The sequence below is a fragment of the Euwallacea fornicatus genome, chromosome 6, assembly GCF_040115645.1.
Source record: "Euwallacea fornicatus isolate EFF26 chromosome 6, ASM4011564v1, whole genome shotgun sequence".
Lineage (NCBI taxonomy): Eukaryota > Metazoa > Arthropoda > Insecta > Coleoptera > Curculionidae > Euwallacea > Euwallacea fornicatus.
The window spans coordinates 1,416,595-1,433,320 of record NC_089546.1 but is presented as its reverse complement, the minus strand read 5'-3'; the positions used below and the strand labels follow the sequence as shown (position 1 = coordinate 1,433,320).

The window sequence follows — 16,726 nt, the reverse complement described above, 5'->3', positions numbered from 1 at the left end:
TACCCTGTATTTACAAGTATAAGGCGACTAAGGGAAATCCGACATAAAAATTGACGATAATAGATGAACGATAGTATTTCCACCCTTCGTTCTGTATCACCAAAATTTCTTAAACCCTCTTATAATATTCTGGAGTCTTATAGAGATACGGACTTATTTCGATCACGCCATATATGATCTATCATGTCAAAGATTAGAGTTTGATCGATCGCACTCAAATCTCGAACGATCCACTTGGGTCGAGGAGCGAGTAAGAATTCTAATATAGCTATGTGTGTACTACAGGAAAGGTTAAATTCATGATTGTAAATTTTTTTTCAAAACTTCGAAAATACAACTTGAATTACAAGCTACAAAGTGTTGAAGTTGATCACTTGAATCCCCCGTTGAGTGATGTTGGATAAAGTCGATAGTGCTATTAGTAACCGAACTTCTTTTTGTTCATATGTCTATCCATGGGATATTATTAAATAGAAATCTATTCAAAAAATTTCATGTCTTCCTCAATGGGTTTTCTTCTGCTCAAAGCAAAATTTATCTTTAATCGATCAAATATCTTGTATTTTCCAGAATGCGAGTTATCAACTACAAACATGCTAAAAATTCTTGGCAATAAACTCCCTTTTACATCAACTGATCTTTTAAAGAAAAAGATATATATGAAATTCAATATGGATTTTTACGTAAACACTAAAAAAACATGCTAAGCCTTGGATACATCTGCAGCATGTATCTTGTGCAGTCTCGCTTCCAACAATTTATTCTTCGGCAACATACCAAAGCATAGTCAAATATGTAATTTCAGACACATGGAAAAAAAGAGTAATAATAGCTATTATAAAAAATTGACTGAACAATACGCAAACAGAAAACTAAAAACCTAATACATTACTGTTGCTAAGCAAAATTTTTGCAAACATAATAAAAAACAAATTTTAAAAATAATCAAAAAATATGTTCTAATATTTCACTTCGGCTTTAAACCCAAAATACTAGATCGTTTTCTTATTCTATAGAGGGTGTTTCAGAATAGTATGTCATAAATTTAAGGGATGATTCTATGAGTGATTTTGAGACAAAAAGTTTATATGGACCTAGGTACGTTTTCGCTTTCGGTCTGAAATGCGGGATGTTAAAGTTTGTTATATTTTTTTTTTTTTTTTTTTAATAAGTCCGGATCCGCATTAAATATTTTTATAAAACTTAGTGGGTGTAAGTTAGGTGTAAAAACATATGTTTTAAGAGAAAAACGAATTTTTTAATGCAAGCAGTGGCGCCACCAAGACTATGACCATGATTATTTTTTGTGAAAAATATGTTTCGCCGCTGCTTTTTCAAAAAAATAAAAATCGTGTTTTTAACGAAAAACATTTTCAGCAACTTATTTAATTTTTGTTTGTCTAAATGGTCGTTATAAATTACATCAAATTAAGTATTACTGTAAGTAATTTTGTCGTTGTTATAATATACAATGTTAACTAATCCGTTTGTTGTTCAAAAACGCTTGATGTTACGAAAAAAGTTTACGAGACTATTTTTTTAACAAAAATAATTAGAATTAAGAAAACGATTTTGATTTAAAAAAAACAGGGGTGTACATATTTTTCACAAAAAATAATTAGGGTCATGGCCTCGGTGGCGCCACTGTTTGCATTTAAATGTTCGTTTTTCTGTTAAAAGATGTGTTTCTACACTTAACTTACGCTCACCAAGTTTTATAAACATATTTAATGCAGGTGCGGACTTATTAAAAAATATATATATATATAGCAAATTTTAACACACTGTATTTTAGTCAGAAAGTGAAAACTGACCTGGGTTCATATAAACTTTTTTTCCCAAAATCACTCATAGAATCACCCTTTAAATTTATGACATATTATTCTGAAACGCTCCGCATATTAGCAAACAACATAAAATAATACATCTAAACGGTAAATCATTAACTCTACTTGTGAATTTTATTAAGGTATTTGACAGCGTTGGGTACAATGATTTACTTTACAAATTGTGTAAACTTTAGACGTGACAATACGTACTTCATATGATGAGAATTCTATTGGAAAACAGAGAATTAGGAGTCCGAATTGAAGACACTCTTTTGCCTTAATAAAGACTTCATCAGAGATCGTCGTTTTAACCCTTTATAATATTAGAATATGTATGACATATACAACCATAGCATAAGGGATAAAAAATTTAGAGAAAAAAGAGCATTGATATTGCAATATGTTGACGATACTGCACTTATTGTATGTGATAAAATGCCTGAGAAAGCTGTAGAAACATTTTAGACACTAACAAACAACATAATCATGGCTTTATAAATGCTAAATATCAGCAAATTACATTAAAAATCAACTTCTTCCACTCTCAAATAATCGAATTTTAGCAAGATTCCCAGTATTTATAACAGATAGTCACATGGCTAAGGCAAAAAACAATATAAAATATTTAAGAGTAACCATCCACAAAATCCTGAAATTCTCAAGCATAGTTGAAATGTAAGAATAGAAATTTCTAACTAAACCAGACAAAGAGGAGTTGAGGTAAGGTTGCCAAAATTGCAAACACTTGATAAAATTTTATTTTCTTTATAAGTTCTTTTTTGATCTATAAAAAATCGATAATTATCTTGAATTCAATGAATAAAGTACTTTTTTAAACCGTAATATGTAACATAAATAGGCATTTTGGGAAAGGTATCTTCTGGACATTACAGTTTTAAATGCCAGTCTTTGAGGTACTAGATTGCCTCCTTTTCTAGTCGTTACAACTTACTATAATCTTGAAGGGTACTCTTTATGCATTTTTTGAGAATTAAAATACCTCTCAGACCCATTATAAATAATAGTAGTGTCTTTGAATTATTATTTATTAAGCAGGGTCTATCATGGATATATAATTTTGAAAAAAATCTTCTTGCAATGGTTTATTTCCATCTAAAACTTGTATATCCTTATCACCTGCTCCGTGGAGTTAAGGGGAAAAGTTGTGGTGAGTTTTTTTGGAAAAGGCAAATTCCATCATAATTGTAATAGGTACCGATAGACCACGAACATATTAGTATTTTGTAGCCTTTTTAATTAACTCTATTTACTACTATTGTTATAAGAAATGCTAAATATCAGTATTATAATGGTTATTTTAAATTACCAAAACGGAGCAATTTCCTCATATCTCATTTAATCTGAATTTTCACTCATACGTTCTAAACAGCTTAATTTGAATTTCACATTTAATTTTAATTTTAATTAATTTTTTTTTCATTTGCTGATGTTCAAAGATAGAGAGATCAGTACTAAAAGTGGAACAAAATTATACATGTCTATTTGCAGACAATTATTACATTACGGAGACATATCAAGGACAAATGTAATGGAAAAAATTAAAGTGTGAATACAAATTACAATACAAATTGCACAAAGGTTGATTACAAAGATAAAACACCCAAACAATTGCTCTAATAACATAGAAACTGAATGAAGAAATGCAAAATAAATAACTCAAAGACTGCAACAAATTCAGACAAGACGCAAAGCCATTCGTCAGAATTGGCTCATTCTGAATCATCTTTATCCTAAGAGGCAAATAATTCAATTCCATTTCCTTTTCCCCTGAATCACTTTATTGGAGTATTTTCAAATGTATTATTTTTCTTTCTGTTAACTTACATGTTATGAATTATTATCTATGTTATGCATAGATGAAACTGTTTTCGTCGCGAGGGACGAAAAGTGAAAAAGTCGATAGATGCTTTCTCTAGTTTTAATATAGATTCTCTGTCACTAACACACCAAATATACTGTGATAACGCCCACTAAATTTTAATACAAATACACTTCTCAGATCAAGTAACTATTAAAAATACAAACCCCAATCACCAAAAATCCCTTTTTATCTATGATTTTTGCAACACAGGCTTTGAAAATAAATGTTTAAATAAACTTACTTCCGACTTAATCCTAAGTTCAAGACAAAACAACGTTAAACATTAAACAGGAGCTCTCTGCACTACTTTTTGTCTGTCCTTTTTGCTCCCAGAGTCGTCTGAAGGGCTCTTCTGCTTTCCGGGTTAACAATCACTCTGATTGAACCTTTAATATTTAATTTCCAGATAAGTATGGATGGGGTGATCCTGGATCGGAGAAATCGACGTTAGGGTGTGAATAATTTTGAATTACTTTTGCATTGGTGAAGATATTGTAGGTCAAGCTTCTTTACTTTTTTCTTATGTCTGTCGAGGGTTTAGTCCAATTTTTAGATAAAAACACCTAGAGGTTCTTGAATTCTAGCTACAAGAACAACTATACAGGGTGTCCAACGAATATGGACCACTATCCGTATCTTGAAAATTATGACTAGGAAAAAGTTGAGACATAGGCATCATACTAAGTGGAGATGATCTATTGATTAAAAATATTTTCATGAAAATACCACTTCCGGTTATACCGGAAATGAACTTCAACTAGCTTATTTAAATGGAACACCTTATATATCATAACAAATTTCAATTTTGTGGAACATCATGAATATTGTTCGTTTATATAGATATGTTTAATTTCTAATTTTTTGTTATTGTTAAAATATTCGTTTGGAGCTTAAATAAATATGTCAATAGAAGACCAACTACGGTATTAAATTGTTTTCATATTATCTTTGTGCTTTTTTAACAATACAAAAAAATTATGTTTTTACATGTCAACAAGTAGAAAAAATGGGAATTTAAGTTATTTGATCGAATTTCTGGAAAACCGTTGCTCCTAACGACACCAATAAGGTATAACTTTTTTAACTAGAAAAGGTAGGGGAACAAATTTACACCGTGGCACAAAAAACTTTAAATGGTTTAAATGGCTCCTAATTGTCGATTGTGGCACCCTCTAGAAGGTACACCGAAATCGTCGATAAATTTGAATTGATCATCTCCAAGAACCCCTACATAAGGAATTTTGTGAAATTAGCCCGAACTGTTCCAGAGATATTAAAGAAAATTTGATTTCATTTTTCAACTTTGGCACCCTGTATCTCAGTTATTATCAACTTTTGATGTGACATAAATTTAGCTATGTTGCATTATTTTTATGTCATAAATCCATCGTTGCTCTGTGTCCCATTACTTAAGACTCACCCTGTATTTAATTTTTTTTCATTTTGTGATCCGTTTTCCCTAAATTTGCCTTGTTCTTTTCAGAATATATTAATTTTCTCAGTGTGTTAATCAGGGTCAAATTAGGCTGCAAATGCTTTGAAACTGTGTTTGGGTATCGTAGAGTTGACCCATTGTACGTCAAGTTTTTTTAAGACTTTTTTACTTGGCGCGCTGAAAAGATAAATGAATTTCAGTAAAGAAATGGAAGTTTGAACGAGGTCATCCAGTCAAATAAGACTGGCCAATAGTTCTCTTGTTCGATTGAACAACTGACGTTTCCCCAACGTTAAAACCTTTTCTGCCAATCCGGAATTTTATAGACAAAAACGTTTAGAGATAACCCGAGTGTCAGCGTGGGGCTAAAGCCGTGATTCCAATGGACCCGACTAATTTCGAAACCTGATTGATGGCAAACTGAAAGCAATAAAAACAGCACGTTCGGGTCCTCCAGATGGCATTAAGGGTAATCCTTGACTGACCACTTAACACTTGCAAATGTTCCAAATGGCCAAATAATTTGATTCTGCGGCATTAAGGGCCGACGTTATTGGAGCTCGGAATGGCGCTTTGTTTGCACTGTCAAGACTTTGAGAGAATTTTTGCTTTATTTTTCAATTATCTATCAATTTTGTTTCAGGTTAATGGTAGACATAGACGTGACTCCAGACACCAGGGCGGCAGGTCTTTCCGCAATGATACCGGGGTCTATTTATTCAAAGGGAAGCAGGGATCGAGGAGAAGGACGCGCAGACACTATCACGGCGAAGAGGTCGACTTGAAAATCTCTTTGTCGCAAACGAGGCACAAAATCAGAATATTGAAAATACAGCCTGCGGTTAAGGTATGTCTATCAATTTAGTCGTTATATTGTTAGAGTCTATTATAATAGAGAGTGTCTGTTTCTATTATAAAGTTGTTACAGAAAATAATAAGGCAGTTCTGTTCATGTCCCGAGGTGGTCCTTTGGTCTATCCTTTCTATTTTAATTACCAACGGTAGATGGAGGCTGGACAGAATCATTCGTTTTAGTCTACAGCGCTTATAAAAAGCATTATAACACGTTTATAACTTTCATAAACCTGACTGTTTAGGCCAGGGGCTTTTAGTCGCTGCCTAACAGAACCGACTGCCTCACAAGGCACCCGAAGAGGTATCTCCTATTTTGCTGGTGTGAGTTATTGATTCGAAGGACCAGACGCTGATGCGTCAATTGATTGTAAACGTGGTTCAAGGGTTCGGGGAAGACAAACTCCGTAGCACGAATTAAGTAATTTACTTTATACTACAGATATCACTCTAAGTTACACTACGATTTACAACTTTATATACACTTTTTATACATATATTTACAGAGTCGGTATTGGGTTGCCCGAGATCTGAGAATGATACGTATAAAGGTTGAAGGGTGACTTGTAAAAGAGTTACAGAGTAGAGATTGAGGTAGTGTTGTGAGAGAGGTTTGATAGTGTTCCGCTTCAGGGATCGAGATGTGTCCAAGAAACGGGAGAGAGAGAAAGAGAGAGAGAGTTCGCGAGCACTGTTTTAGAGTTAAGTTATGTGAGAGAGATTTTTGATAGAGTCCGCGTTCAGGGATCGAGAGTGTCCACAAAACGGGAAGAAGAGCTTTCGCGAGTACTGTCTTTTTGAGAATGTTTTTTGGGAGTCCTAGGTTATTTGTCCCCGAGATGGTGGGGCTGGAGGGAGATTACCATGAAAAGAGCTTGACCAATCCCAACTAACACCGCCCCCTAGTTCTTGTAGAAAGTTTTTTCCCAAGAATTTTTACGGTCAAAACCCAGATGTGGCTCTCTGGTTCCCTTGACAGATTTATCTGGTGCCCCCCATAAATTGGGACAGCGATAAATCAAGGAACCAGTGCCATCACGGTGTCCGGGTTTAAACACGTGAGAGTAAGTGCTGCATCGCGGGGTGCAATGCAGCAGATGTATTAGGGATTGTTCTAACATCTTTAGGGTCTAATTGGTGCCCAGTGATAACGCTGATTTATGTTGGATTTTTTCCCAACACTGACGTTATTGTAAAATGCTTAAACACGTGTAATTTTATTCTTAAAAAGACATTTAATGCATTAGGTTTGACTTTCAAATTTTTCACCTCCATCCAGAGACCTCTACCGACTTTTTATTTTCAAACGGAAGGGTACTCGCTCTAGTATAACCAATAAAAGGTAATTTAATAGGAGATACAACGGTATATTCAGGACTAAAATATGATATGAAATTTCCTTAAAGAAAATAAAATGTTCCATATTACAAAAATGTTTAAAGTTTTAATCTGTGGTTTCCAGATACCAATCCATTCTTATTTCACTGCGAAACAGAGTGAAAAAATCACAAAGAGACATTGAAATTCCGAATCGTCGTTAAAGTAAACAATTTTTTTCATTCAAAATATTTTGGTTTTTACAAAATCCATTAGCTGTGGAAACCAGTTGTTAGGCGTGTATCACAGTTAGAATATCAAAAAACGGATCGTTTATCGGAGGAGCAAATAATTGAATTTTTAATCTTTGTGGAATATGGAGATTGCACAAGAACTTACGAAGAGGTATGTCTGACATTTAATGGGAAATATCTAGACCGGCCTATTCATAGAAGTGTAGTTTGGCGTATTAACAAAAAATTTCAACAAGCTGGAAGTGTGAAAGCTGCTCCAAAATGTGGAAGACTTCGGCCAGCAACTAGCGGCAATAAAGCTCTACACATTCTTTTATCTCTCGGTGAAGACCCGACACAGTTTACTAACAAATTTTCCTATGTGTTTGTAAAATCAGTAAACAAGCTTATAAAACGAAAAGAAAATTCATCTATACAAAATTTTCCTTACCCAAGAGTTGATGCCTAAAAATTTTGATCGCAAGATGCGATTTTGTGAACTAATGCTAGAAAGAAAGTATTCAGGAGAATAGATTGTCTTCTAGAAGTACAGTCAGTCAAATAAGTCTACGTATACCTAGCAAATTCGTATTATTTCATAGTTAGAATCATGATCCAAAAAATATTTTTAAATATATTGAAATCCTCTCATAAATGATTATTATTGGTAATTAAAAATTTGGGTTTCAATTAATTGGTTGGAAGAAAAAACATTAAAATCAAAATTTCCGATCTCACAAAAGTGAACATACAGCAGATAAATTTTATTATACTTAAAGAAAACAAAAAATTAATATTTTGTTGGTCCACCTTCTGCATCTACAACTGCTTGCAATCTTCTGGGCATGGATGAAACCAAATTTCTTATGACATCTGAGGTAATTTCACTCCAAGCCGAAGTTAATGCTCTTTTTAGTGATTCTTTCCCTGAAATTTCGTAATTTCGCACCCTCCGCTCTAATTCGTCCCATAGGTGTTCTATAGGGTTCATGTTTGGCGACTGTGGAGGAGAATGAAGTTGCTTGGGCAGGTTCTAAAGGAGCCATTCTTTGACAACCAGGGCGGTATGTTTGGGATCGTTGTCTTGTTGGAATATCCATTGGTTTTCTAATCCCAAACGTTCAACTGAAGGCAATAAATTATCACGCAAAATTTGGAGATACTTCCGATGATCCATTACACCTTCAATCAAAACCAAATTTCCCACACCAGCCGCAGACATTGAGCCCCATACCATTATATTGCCTCCGCCATGCTTGACTGTGGGTACCAAGTTTTGAGGTTTCAGCTCTTCATTAGCTTTTCGCCATATTTTTCCTTTACAATCGGAACCAAAAATATTGTATTTACTTTCATCAGTAAACAAGACCGAACTCCAAAACTGAAGACCATTTTCTAAATTCTTTTTTGCAACTTCTAGGCGTTTTCTTCTATTTCGCTGTGAGATTAGGGGCTTGTTCCTAGGAACTCTCCCATGAAATCCCTTTGATCTCAGAACTCTTCTTATAGTTTCGGCACTGACACGTTTACCAGTTTCTCTTCGAACTTGATCAGCCAATTTCGGAGCACTAATTTTAGGGTTTAATGCAACTTTTCTAACAATAGTACGAATTTCGCGGAGGCTCATTTTTTTAGGGCTTCCAGATCGGGGTTTATTATTAGTTGAATTTAATAAATTAAAGTTTTTTTATGATAGTGTGCACTGTAGAACGAGCTAACTTGACAGTTTTCGCTATGTCACCATAAGATTTTCCTTCGTTTCGTAATGAAACTATTAGTTCTCTAATTTCTTTTGCAATTTCTCTTCGCATTATGATGCTAGAGATTCAAAATTCGATTTAATGTGTTTTATTGAAAATTTTACACTAAACTAAAATATTGTTTGTGCATATTTTTGCGATAAAATCTATGAAGCCCAAAAAAAATTGTAATATTTGTGGTATTTTTACCTGTATGTTCACTTTTATGAGATCGGAAATTTTGATTTTAATTTTTTTTCTTCCAACCAATTAATCGAAACCCAAATTTTTAATTACCAATAATAATCATTTATGAGTGGATTTCAATATATTTAAAAATATTTTTTGGATCATGATTTTAACTATGAAATAATACGAATTTGCTAGGTGTACGTAGACTTATGTGACTAACTGTATGTTTTCGGATGAAGCAACGTTTTTTTTGGATGGATTTGTTCACCGATATAATGATCGCCACTATTCTACAGACAATCCTCATTAGATGCCGGCTCTACATACACAACAAATTCAATGTATGGATGGGTATAATCCGCTATCACTTCATCGGTCTATTTTTAATAGAAGAGAACTTAAACAACGCATCATACTTATAGCAAAACGAAAGAGTTCCGTTAATCGCCGCAGCTATCTTCCAGAAAATAGGGAATAAGTAGAAAATAATATTTGGTTTCAAGGTGGTCCATCATCATGTTACGCTATGGTTGTGAGAGAGCATCTTGATACGATTTTTACCAGGAATTTGATTAGTAGAAGAGACGTAATAAATTGGGCGTTATGATCCCAGATCTTACTCGACTTTTTTGTGGGTCACTTAAAACGCTGCGTTTACAAAAATAAATCATAAAATTTTTACGTCTTAGAATTCGTAATAAGATTACCAATTCGTAATAATATTATTTACGCAATGAGATATTTCCGTCTTAGAATTCAAACAAAATTAAAATTAATAATAGAAGGAACACTGGATAATTGCATAAAAGAGTCCGAAGAACGACTGAGTCATTTCCAAATTGTTACTGTTGCCCAATTTGCGTATTTATTGTAAGAATTTCAATTTTGTTTGATGTTATAGTGAGTTAGTTTATTTTGTATTTAATAATTTAGTTTTATAAGGAAAGTGTACTTTCAATTTTATTTCTGAGTATCATTGTATCCCTTATTAAATTACTTTTCATTTCATATACTGCAATGGGTAACTTTCGATTTGAAAATTTAAAGTTAGTAGACGTATGAAAATTTTGAGTGAAAATTTTGAACACAAAAATAATACATTAAATACCTTTTTTAGAATAAAGTTCTACGTGTTGAAGTATTTTTTAAAAACATCAGATTTATGAAAGTTATAAACATTTTACAATGATTTTTACAAGCCCCATATATCTAATTACATCAATAACGGATGTATTATCGATTTTGATGCGGTTTCGTTATAATCATCGGATGTATTTGAAGTCTGATTCTATCGAGTTTGACAACCCCTAACTTGCTTGCCTCTGTTAGTAATAATTATTCTTATAATAACAAGTTACTTTATAGTTTTATCAAGAAATATGTGTGTATAAGTTCCATGGACTTCAAGGTTCAATTTTAAGGCCGATACAGATTATAATGGTGAAGAATTTTTAAACATATTGTTTTATTAGGATGCTCACGCTTTTCATTGCTTTGTATAATGTTGCATTCTTCCGATATTTTTCATGTTCAATGGGAATTCGCACCGCTTTTAACTTCGAGTTTCTCGAAAAATTTCATATTATCCAAGGTGTCCAAATGGCTCTCCATTATCTGTATTTTTTCATTTTTTTTTTCAAATTAAATTTCAATAGACGTTCTCTACTTGACTTTAAAAGGCAAGCGTTTGGAAGAGTTTTTATTTACGTGTGTTTGGAATTTTCAGAGACAATTTCTCTCAGTGTTTTCCATTTTTCAGACTTTCTATGAATTGAAGTGACAGGTTCCAATATTCCGACGCTGCTGAACAACTTGCCTGTACTGTGTATCATTTAAAAGTTATTTCTGTTGTTTTCATTTATTAAATTGTTTAGGATTTTCAGTAAAATTGCTAACTATATGGTGCAATTAATAAGCTATGTTTAACTCCTTATTTCCTATCTTTGATACCATATTTCTTTAGGAAAAGCCACTTTCGCTGTTGTCACCCTCTTCGAGAAGGCCTCATAACTTCCTTTTACAGTGTTATAAATGTTGTTGGTGTCATTGGCGAAATAATTTCTTTTTCAAATTGAAGCATTTTCGCAGTGTATGTTATTACAAAGTTTGAGTCATGGATTATTGCCAAATGAGTAAAAGTAACTCTAATTCCTCCAAAATTCATTTATTTATACGTATTTTAAGGAATTTAGATATGAACATTTTTGAATGTTATTGCAAGACTATCAGTCTTGTTTACTTCCTAGTTCTGCAATCAGAAAAATAATTTATTTTCTTTGACTATCCTCCACTTGAAAGAGACTAGCGATGTAATAGCGTTCGTTTTACGAGAAATTTAGTCGCGCCTAAGCATTCTGTCCAGCATATTAGTTTTCACTGACTTATGAGTACTAAAACCATTAGAAAATATACAATGGCATATATTGTTTAGAATACTCTTGAAAATCACTAACTCTTCAAAAATTCAATTTTTTCTGATACTAATCTTTTAAGGTGTTAGAGCTAGAAATACTATATATAAAAAGACTTTTTTTTATCTGTGAAAATTTACGACTGATTTACAAAAATTAAAATTGCAGTGGCTTCTAGTTTGTGTCAAAAAATCGTGAAACGGTACATTAATAAGTACTTTTTGGATATTTAAACGTTTTTCAAGAAAATCCGCACTACTAATTTTATAAGACATTAAACTCAAAAACCTCTTTTATTTATTTAAATTAACAACTTGTTTCAGTAAAAATCAGATAACACTTCTCAGATGGCGGGAACTTAAATCATGAAACAGTATTTTAGTAAATACAGGGATTTTCAAAAATACAGTGGTTTTAATGCAATATATGAAATATTTTCATTTTTCCTTAAAATTGATAACTATTAAGAATAGGGGCATAGCTTTTTTCAGATTTAAGGAAAAAAGTTTAGGAGATACCGTATTTTTTCTATTTCAAAAGAATCCTATTTTTCTCTTGAAATTGACGATTTCTTCACAAACACTAAGTAGCCTAGCGCCTATAATTAAAAAAAATACTGTTTCATGTTTCACAGTATTTTTTCTCACAAAGAGTATTCCGAAAAATATCGTGAAACGGTCTTTTGAAGAATGTTCAACAGTTATTCAAAGCAATATAGGTATTCTTCTAATTTTGGAGGTAATCAATCACAGATCAAGGTTTAAGCATTGTATGGGTATTGGTTTGCTAATATGCTTTAGTAATCAATCTATTTTTTGTTTGTAACTATTATTTACGAATTATCTTTTGGTTCTTCATAGAAATATATTTCATAGAAAACTTTTGTTTCAGAAACCCATGACTTACACTATTATAAAAGGAAATGAACACAACAAACTGGAACTGATCAACAAACATGGAGTGTGGGCTCTTCATTTCAAAAGACGATTAAAGAAACCTGGTCAGTTCAACTTGATCATTCATGGAAAGGTAACAGAACATGAGAATGACACTGCTGCAGCAGATGGGAACGATTATGGAAAACCTTTAACTTTGAGAGTGCGACTTGTGGTTACTGAGTAGTAAGTTTCTAATTTTTCAAGAGTAGGTAATTTATTAATATAATAATATATTCACGTTAATATAAATATAGTAGAAATTAGTGCACAATTCGATATTAATTCTGCTATTGTGGAACTTCAGATCACTGCCATATCTTGGATGTCTTTGAATGCAGTAATAGTTTCCGTCACTGAAACATCTAGAGAATCTCTATCGGAAACTATTACAAATTTAACTGCCATATTTTGCTTATTTTTAGTAGCTTATTAATTTTACGCTAAAGCTAAAGCCTGGTTTTCAGAATATCATTAAGATTTATATGAAAAATGTCAGTTTTGGTATTATCGATAACTAACTTGGTTAGCGTAGTTATTATTGCTGTAAATTTAATAAGCCTTGGATAATTTTTATATTTATGAAGTCGTGTACAAACTGTAAGTTACCCAAACATTTTCATGAATTTTAAGCTGCTTTAGAGTAATAAAGAGGTTTATAAAATATAAGATAGTTTTATTTGGCAATAACTAACTTCGAGCAGGATTGCTCAGGAGAAATTACTTCAACTTCCTATTTATCCCACGAATTTTCGCAGAAATTGCAGTCTTGAAAGCTTTATCGGGACATTTTATTGCAGGCTTGTAATCTAAACATTAATAATGTCCATTAATTGCCAGGCAATAAGACCGCGTCACTTACCAGTGGTATACTTTTTCACTATGAATTTCATAATATTCAGATAAGGTGATTCGAAAGCTAAACACCACGCTAATGATGTCAAAAGTATGAAAGGGAGGATTACAAAGTAATGTTGAATCTGGAAATACATTGCAAAGTCAATAATATATTCAGATATTCCAAGAATTGCAGGATAATGCTACTTTCATACTTACGGTTATGTATGAGCTATGCAAAGATGCACTCCTTTTGCCTCCATGAACTAATATGATTACGGACGTTTGCACTAAGAACACACTATAGGCCATTTTCACTATAAACTGATGAATTTCCAGGGATAATATGTAGTTTACAATTCCTGGAAAATTAATAAAAATTATACCGAATTATATGTAGAAAAGACTGAAAGAGTAGGTAAGAAGACGTTTTTCGTATTTAACGACTTCTGTCGAGATCATTATTATTGCGTAGGCTCACTCTGATCTTCTACAAATAAGATTATAATGTGATTGTCTTTGTCTTGTACACTTCTTGTAGTTAAAAGGAGGCGACAAAGATAATCACAGTGATGTGTGAACTGATTGAAGAACAAATTATTAAATAAAAAATAAGTAACAATTTACAGAGATATCTGGGGTGATTGCCTTAATTTATTGAGGTATTCTGAAAACTTTCTAATTTTTTAAATGTTCTATGCGCATATTTTATCACCGAAACTTACCTCCATATTCATTAACACACAATATTATCACGAAGCAAACTGCTATGCCCCAAATAGGTCTAGAAAAAGCATTAAACAGACCTGCTTGATATGCATCATATGGATGGGTATTCAAAGAATTATGCCATATTGCCACTCCCAAGAATATTATTGCTACAACAGTCCACATAACTGAAGCTGTAACCTTAAACAAAGTTCAATAAATTCAGGTTCATCTTCTCAAAACTCACATTTGAGAATTTTATTTTTTTATATTTATACAGCAAGTTTCCAGTGATGATTCCGAAAATCCAGACTGGCATGCGCACAAATGTTGACTGATATAGAAGTTCATGGTAGGTATCCACTCCACTATAATGCAGTTATTAAAGTTTTTCAGTGATGAAATATTAAAATAACAATTTAACTCACTCTGATGGACTCCATTTTTCTTGATTTATTACAGTCACATAGTAGGTGTAAATCATAGATATTCCACATAAAGCTAGCAGTCCTGCGATTGCCTTTTTTGAGTATTTTCTCAATAAATGAAGTATAAAGGGAGCTAGGCACCATAGCTGCGCATCAATGGCTAGATACCAACTCTCTTCAAAGCACTTAAAAAACTTCGTAGAAATATTTTGATGACTAATATGTATAATTACCTGATGTTGGAATTTTATCATATTAGTGGCAAAAATCGCAGTTATCCAGCCAGTAAACCTGCAGGGCAGTGATGCTTTATTCATTATAACAGGCCAAAATGGGCCATCATTCATATATTTAAGAATGCTGAGTTTCAGGAGAATTATTGCTATTAAACCGGGCCACAACCTATAAACTTTCGAACTTAACTAATAATTATATCAACATTTAAAATTTCACCTTAAAGCTCTTCCCAAAAAGAAAATCATATACGCAACAATCTTGTTACGTGGCATCAAATGTCCAAATTCCATGTATTTATAGGAGAGCAAAAGGCCGCTAATAGCGAAGAAGGTATCTACTCCATAAGGGGCAATCAGAACTATTTGAGCAGACCAACTTTTCCTCCACTGATGACCAACAAAGTAAATTTTAAACTATTCTTAATTTTTATCTTACCTCAAAATGGTCAATCATATTGGTAGTGCCAATCAAAAATGTAATAGTATACAAATGTCCGAATATAATCCAGAGCAAGCTTATGGTTTTCAGCCCCCTCAAACATGTAATATTTCCATATGGGGATTTGAGTAGTTTTGAGATGTTTTTTGCAAGAGAGAATGAGCAAAGCGTCTCTTCAATAAAGCTTTTGTTTGCAACTAGAACCGTAAAAGTGAGTTTTATTTTACGAGGCTAAGTAGAAATATTATTGTGCCATAAAGTGGAAGGAATTTCTGGAATTATTATGGATTTAGGTAGGAGATTATTCATAAAACTTTCAGCAAATTAGATTTTGTAATAATCGTTTATTTATTGAAGTGGGGAAAAACTCTTCTGAACTTTAAATGAATCATTATTGATTTTAACATAATCCACCACATAAGAAAACAAGTTTTATTCCAGAATAAATATAGAAAGATCGACGATTAATACAGGAAAACTGCTTAAATTTCAAATATGTTCTCTAGAAGAGTATATTTTTAAGCCACATCCTCAAAAAGTTTATCCTAAAAATTATGTGAAAATCTATCTTTATTACATCTATAAAATCTTTGAGACAAATCCTCAACAAATCGGAGTACGACCGTATATTTTTCTTAATAAAATCGTAAATTTATTCACTAGAAAGAGGGTATTTTCCGGTTAAGTCCTATAAAAATTTACTGATAAAAACAACAATTTGGCCTAAATATCTGAAGAAATTGAGGATAAAAGAGAATTCAAAAGTTGTGATTTTCAAATTAAAAAAAAAATTATACTTGAGAATATTTAATTGATCTGTTAGTTTGTTGAACAGGAAATAGTTTATTTTATGAGGAATTTTAGTCGTAAAAGTGATTTGTTAGCATTGTTTTGAGAATTATGAGAGATTTTTCTAGATTCGTTTTGAATTAATCAGGCCTTACACATAAGATGCAGCTATCAGAAACTCAGCTTTTGCAGTTGACAAAACTACACAGTCCTGATTCTTTTATGAATGTGACAGAGGACATTTATACAGGGTGTACCAGGAATATGGGCTTCTATCTGTATCTTGAAAAGTTTGACTAAGAAAAGTTTAAATTTGATTATCATACTAAAGTGAAAACGATTTATTGATTAACAATATGTTTATGAAAATGTCACTTCCGGTTGTACCAGAAATTAATATCGATTCGCTTATGTTAAGCGAAGCACCATGTATATTATATCAAATTTCGATTCTGCAAAACATT

At 32.4% G+C, this 16,726-nt stretch overlaps 2 protein-coding genes across 5 annotated transcripts in view; one reads left to right on the top strand and one right to left on the bottom strand.

Annotated features, from left to right (window-relative positions):
• The window catches only part of LOC136339587 (fibrillin-2-like), a 137,563-nt gene extending 124,069 nt beyond the window's left edge, over nt 1-13,494 (top strand). For all 4 annotated transcript variants that reach the window (XM_066282953.1, XM_066282952.1, XM_066282954.1 and 1 more), the window contains 2 exons: nt 5,790-5,993; nt 12,782-13,494. In XM_066282953.1, coding sequence (XP_066139050.1) covers nt 5,790-5,993; nt 12,782-13,012 — 435 coding nt within the window. In that variant the 3' untranslated portion in view covers nt 13,013-13,494. The remainder of the gene's footprint in view (nt 1-5,789; nt 5,994-12,781) is intronic.
• LOC136339595 (nose resistant to fluoxetine protein 6-like) overlaps nt 13,017-16,726 on the bottom strand; it is a 30,689-nt gene continuing 26,979 nt past the window's right edge. The window contains exons 5-13 of the mRNA XM_066282976.1: nt 15,471-15,670; nt 15,252-15,421; nt 15,032-15,200; nt 14,799-14,983; nt 14,618-14,738; nt 14,388-14,571; nt 13,882-14,024; nt 13,688-13,805; nt 13,017-13,634 (exon numbers count right to left, since the gene is read on the bottom strand). Coding sequence (XP_066139073.1) covers nt 13,546-13,634; nt 13,688-13,805; nt 13,882-14,024; nt 14,388-14,571; nt 14,618-14,738; nt 14,799-14,983; nt 15,032-15,200; nt 15,252-15,421; nt 15,471-15,670 — 1,379 coding nt within the window. The 3' untranslated portion in view covers nt 13,017-13,545. The remainder of the gene's footprint in view (nt 13,635-13,687; nt 13,806-13,881; nt 14,025-14,387; nt 14,572-14,617; nt 14,739-14,798; nt 14,984-15,031; nt 15,201-15,251; nt 15,422-15,470; nt 15,671-16,726) is intronic.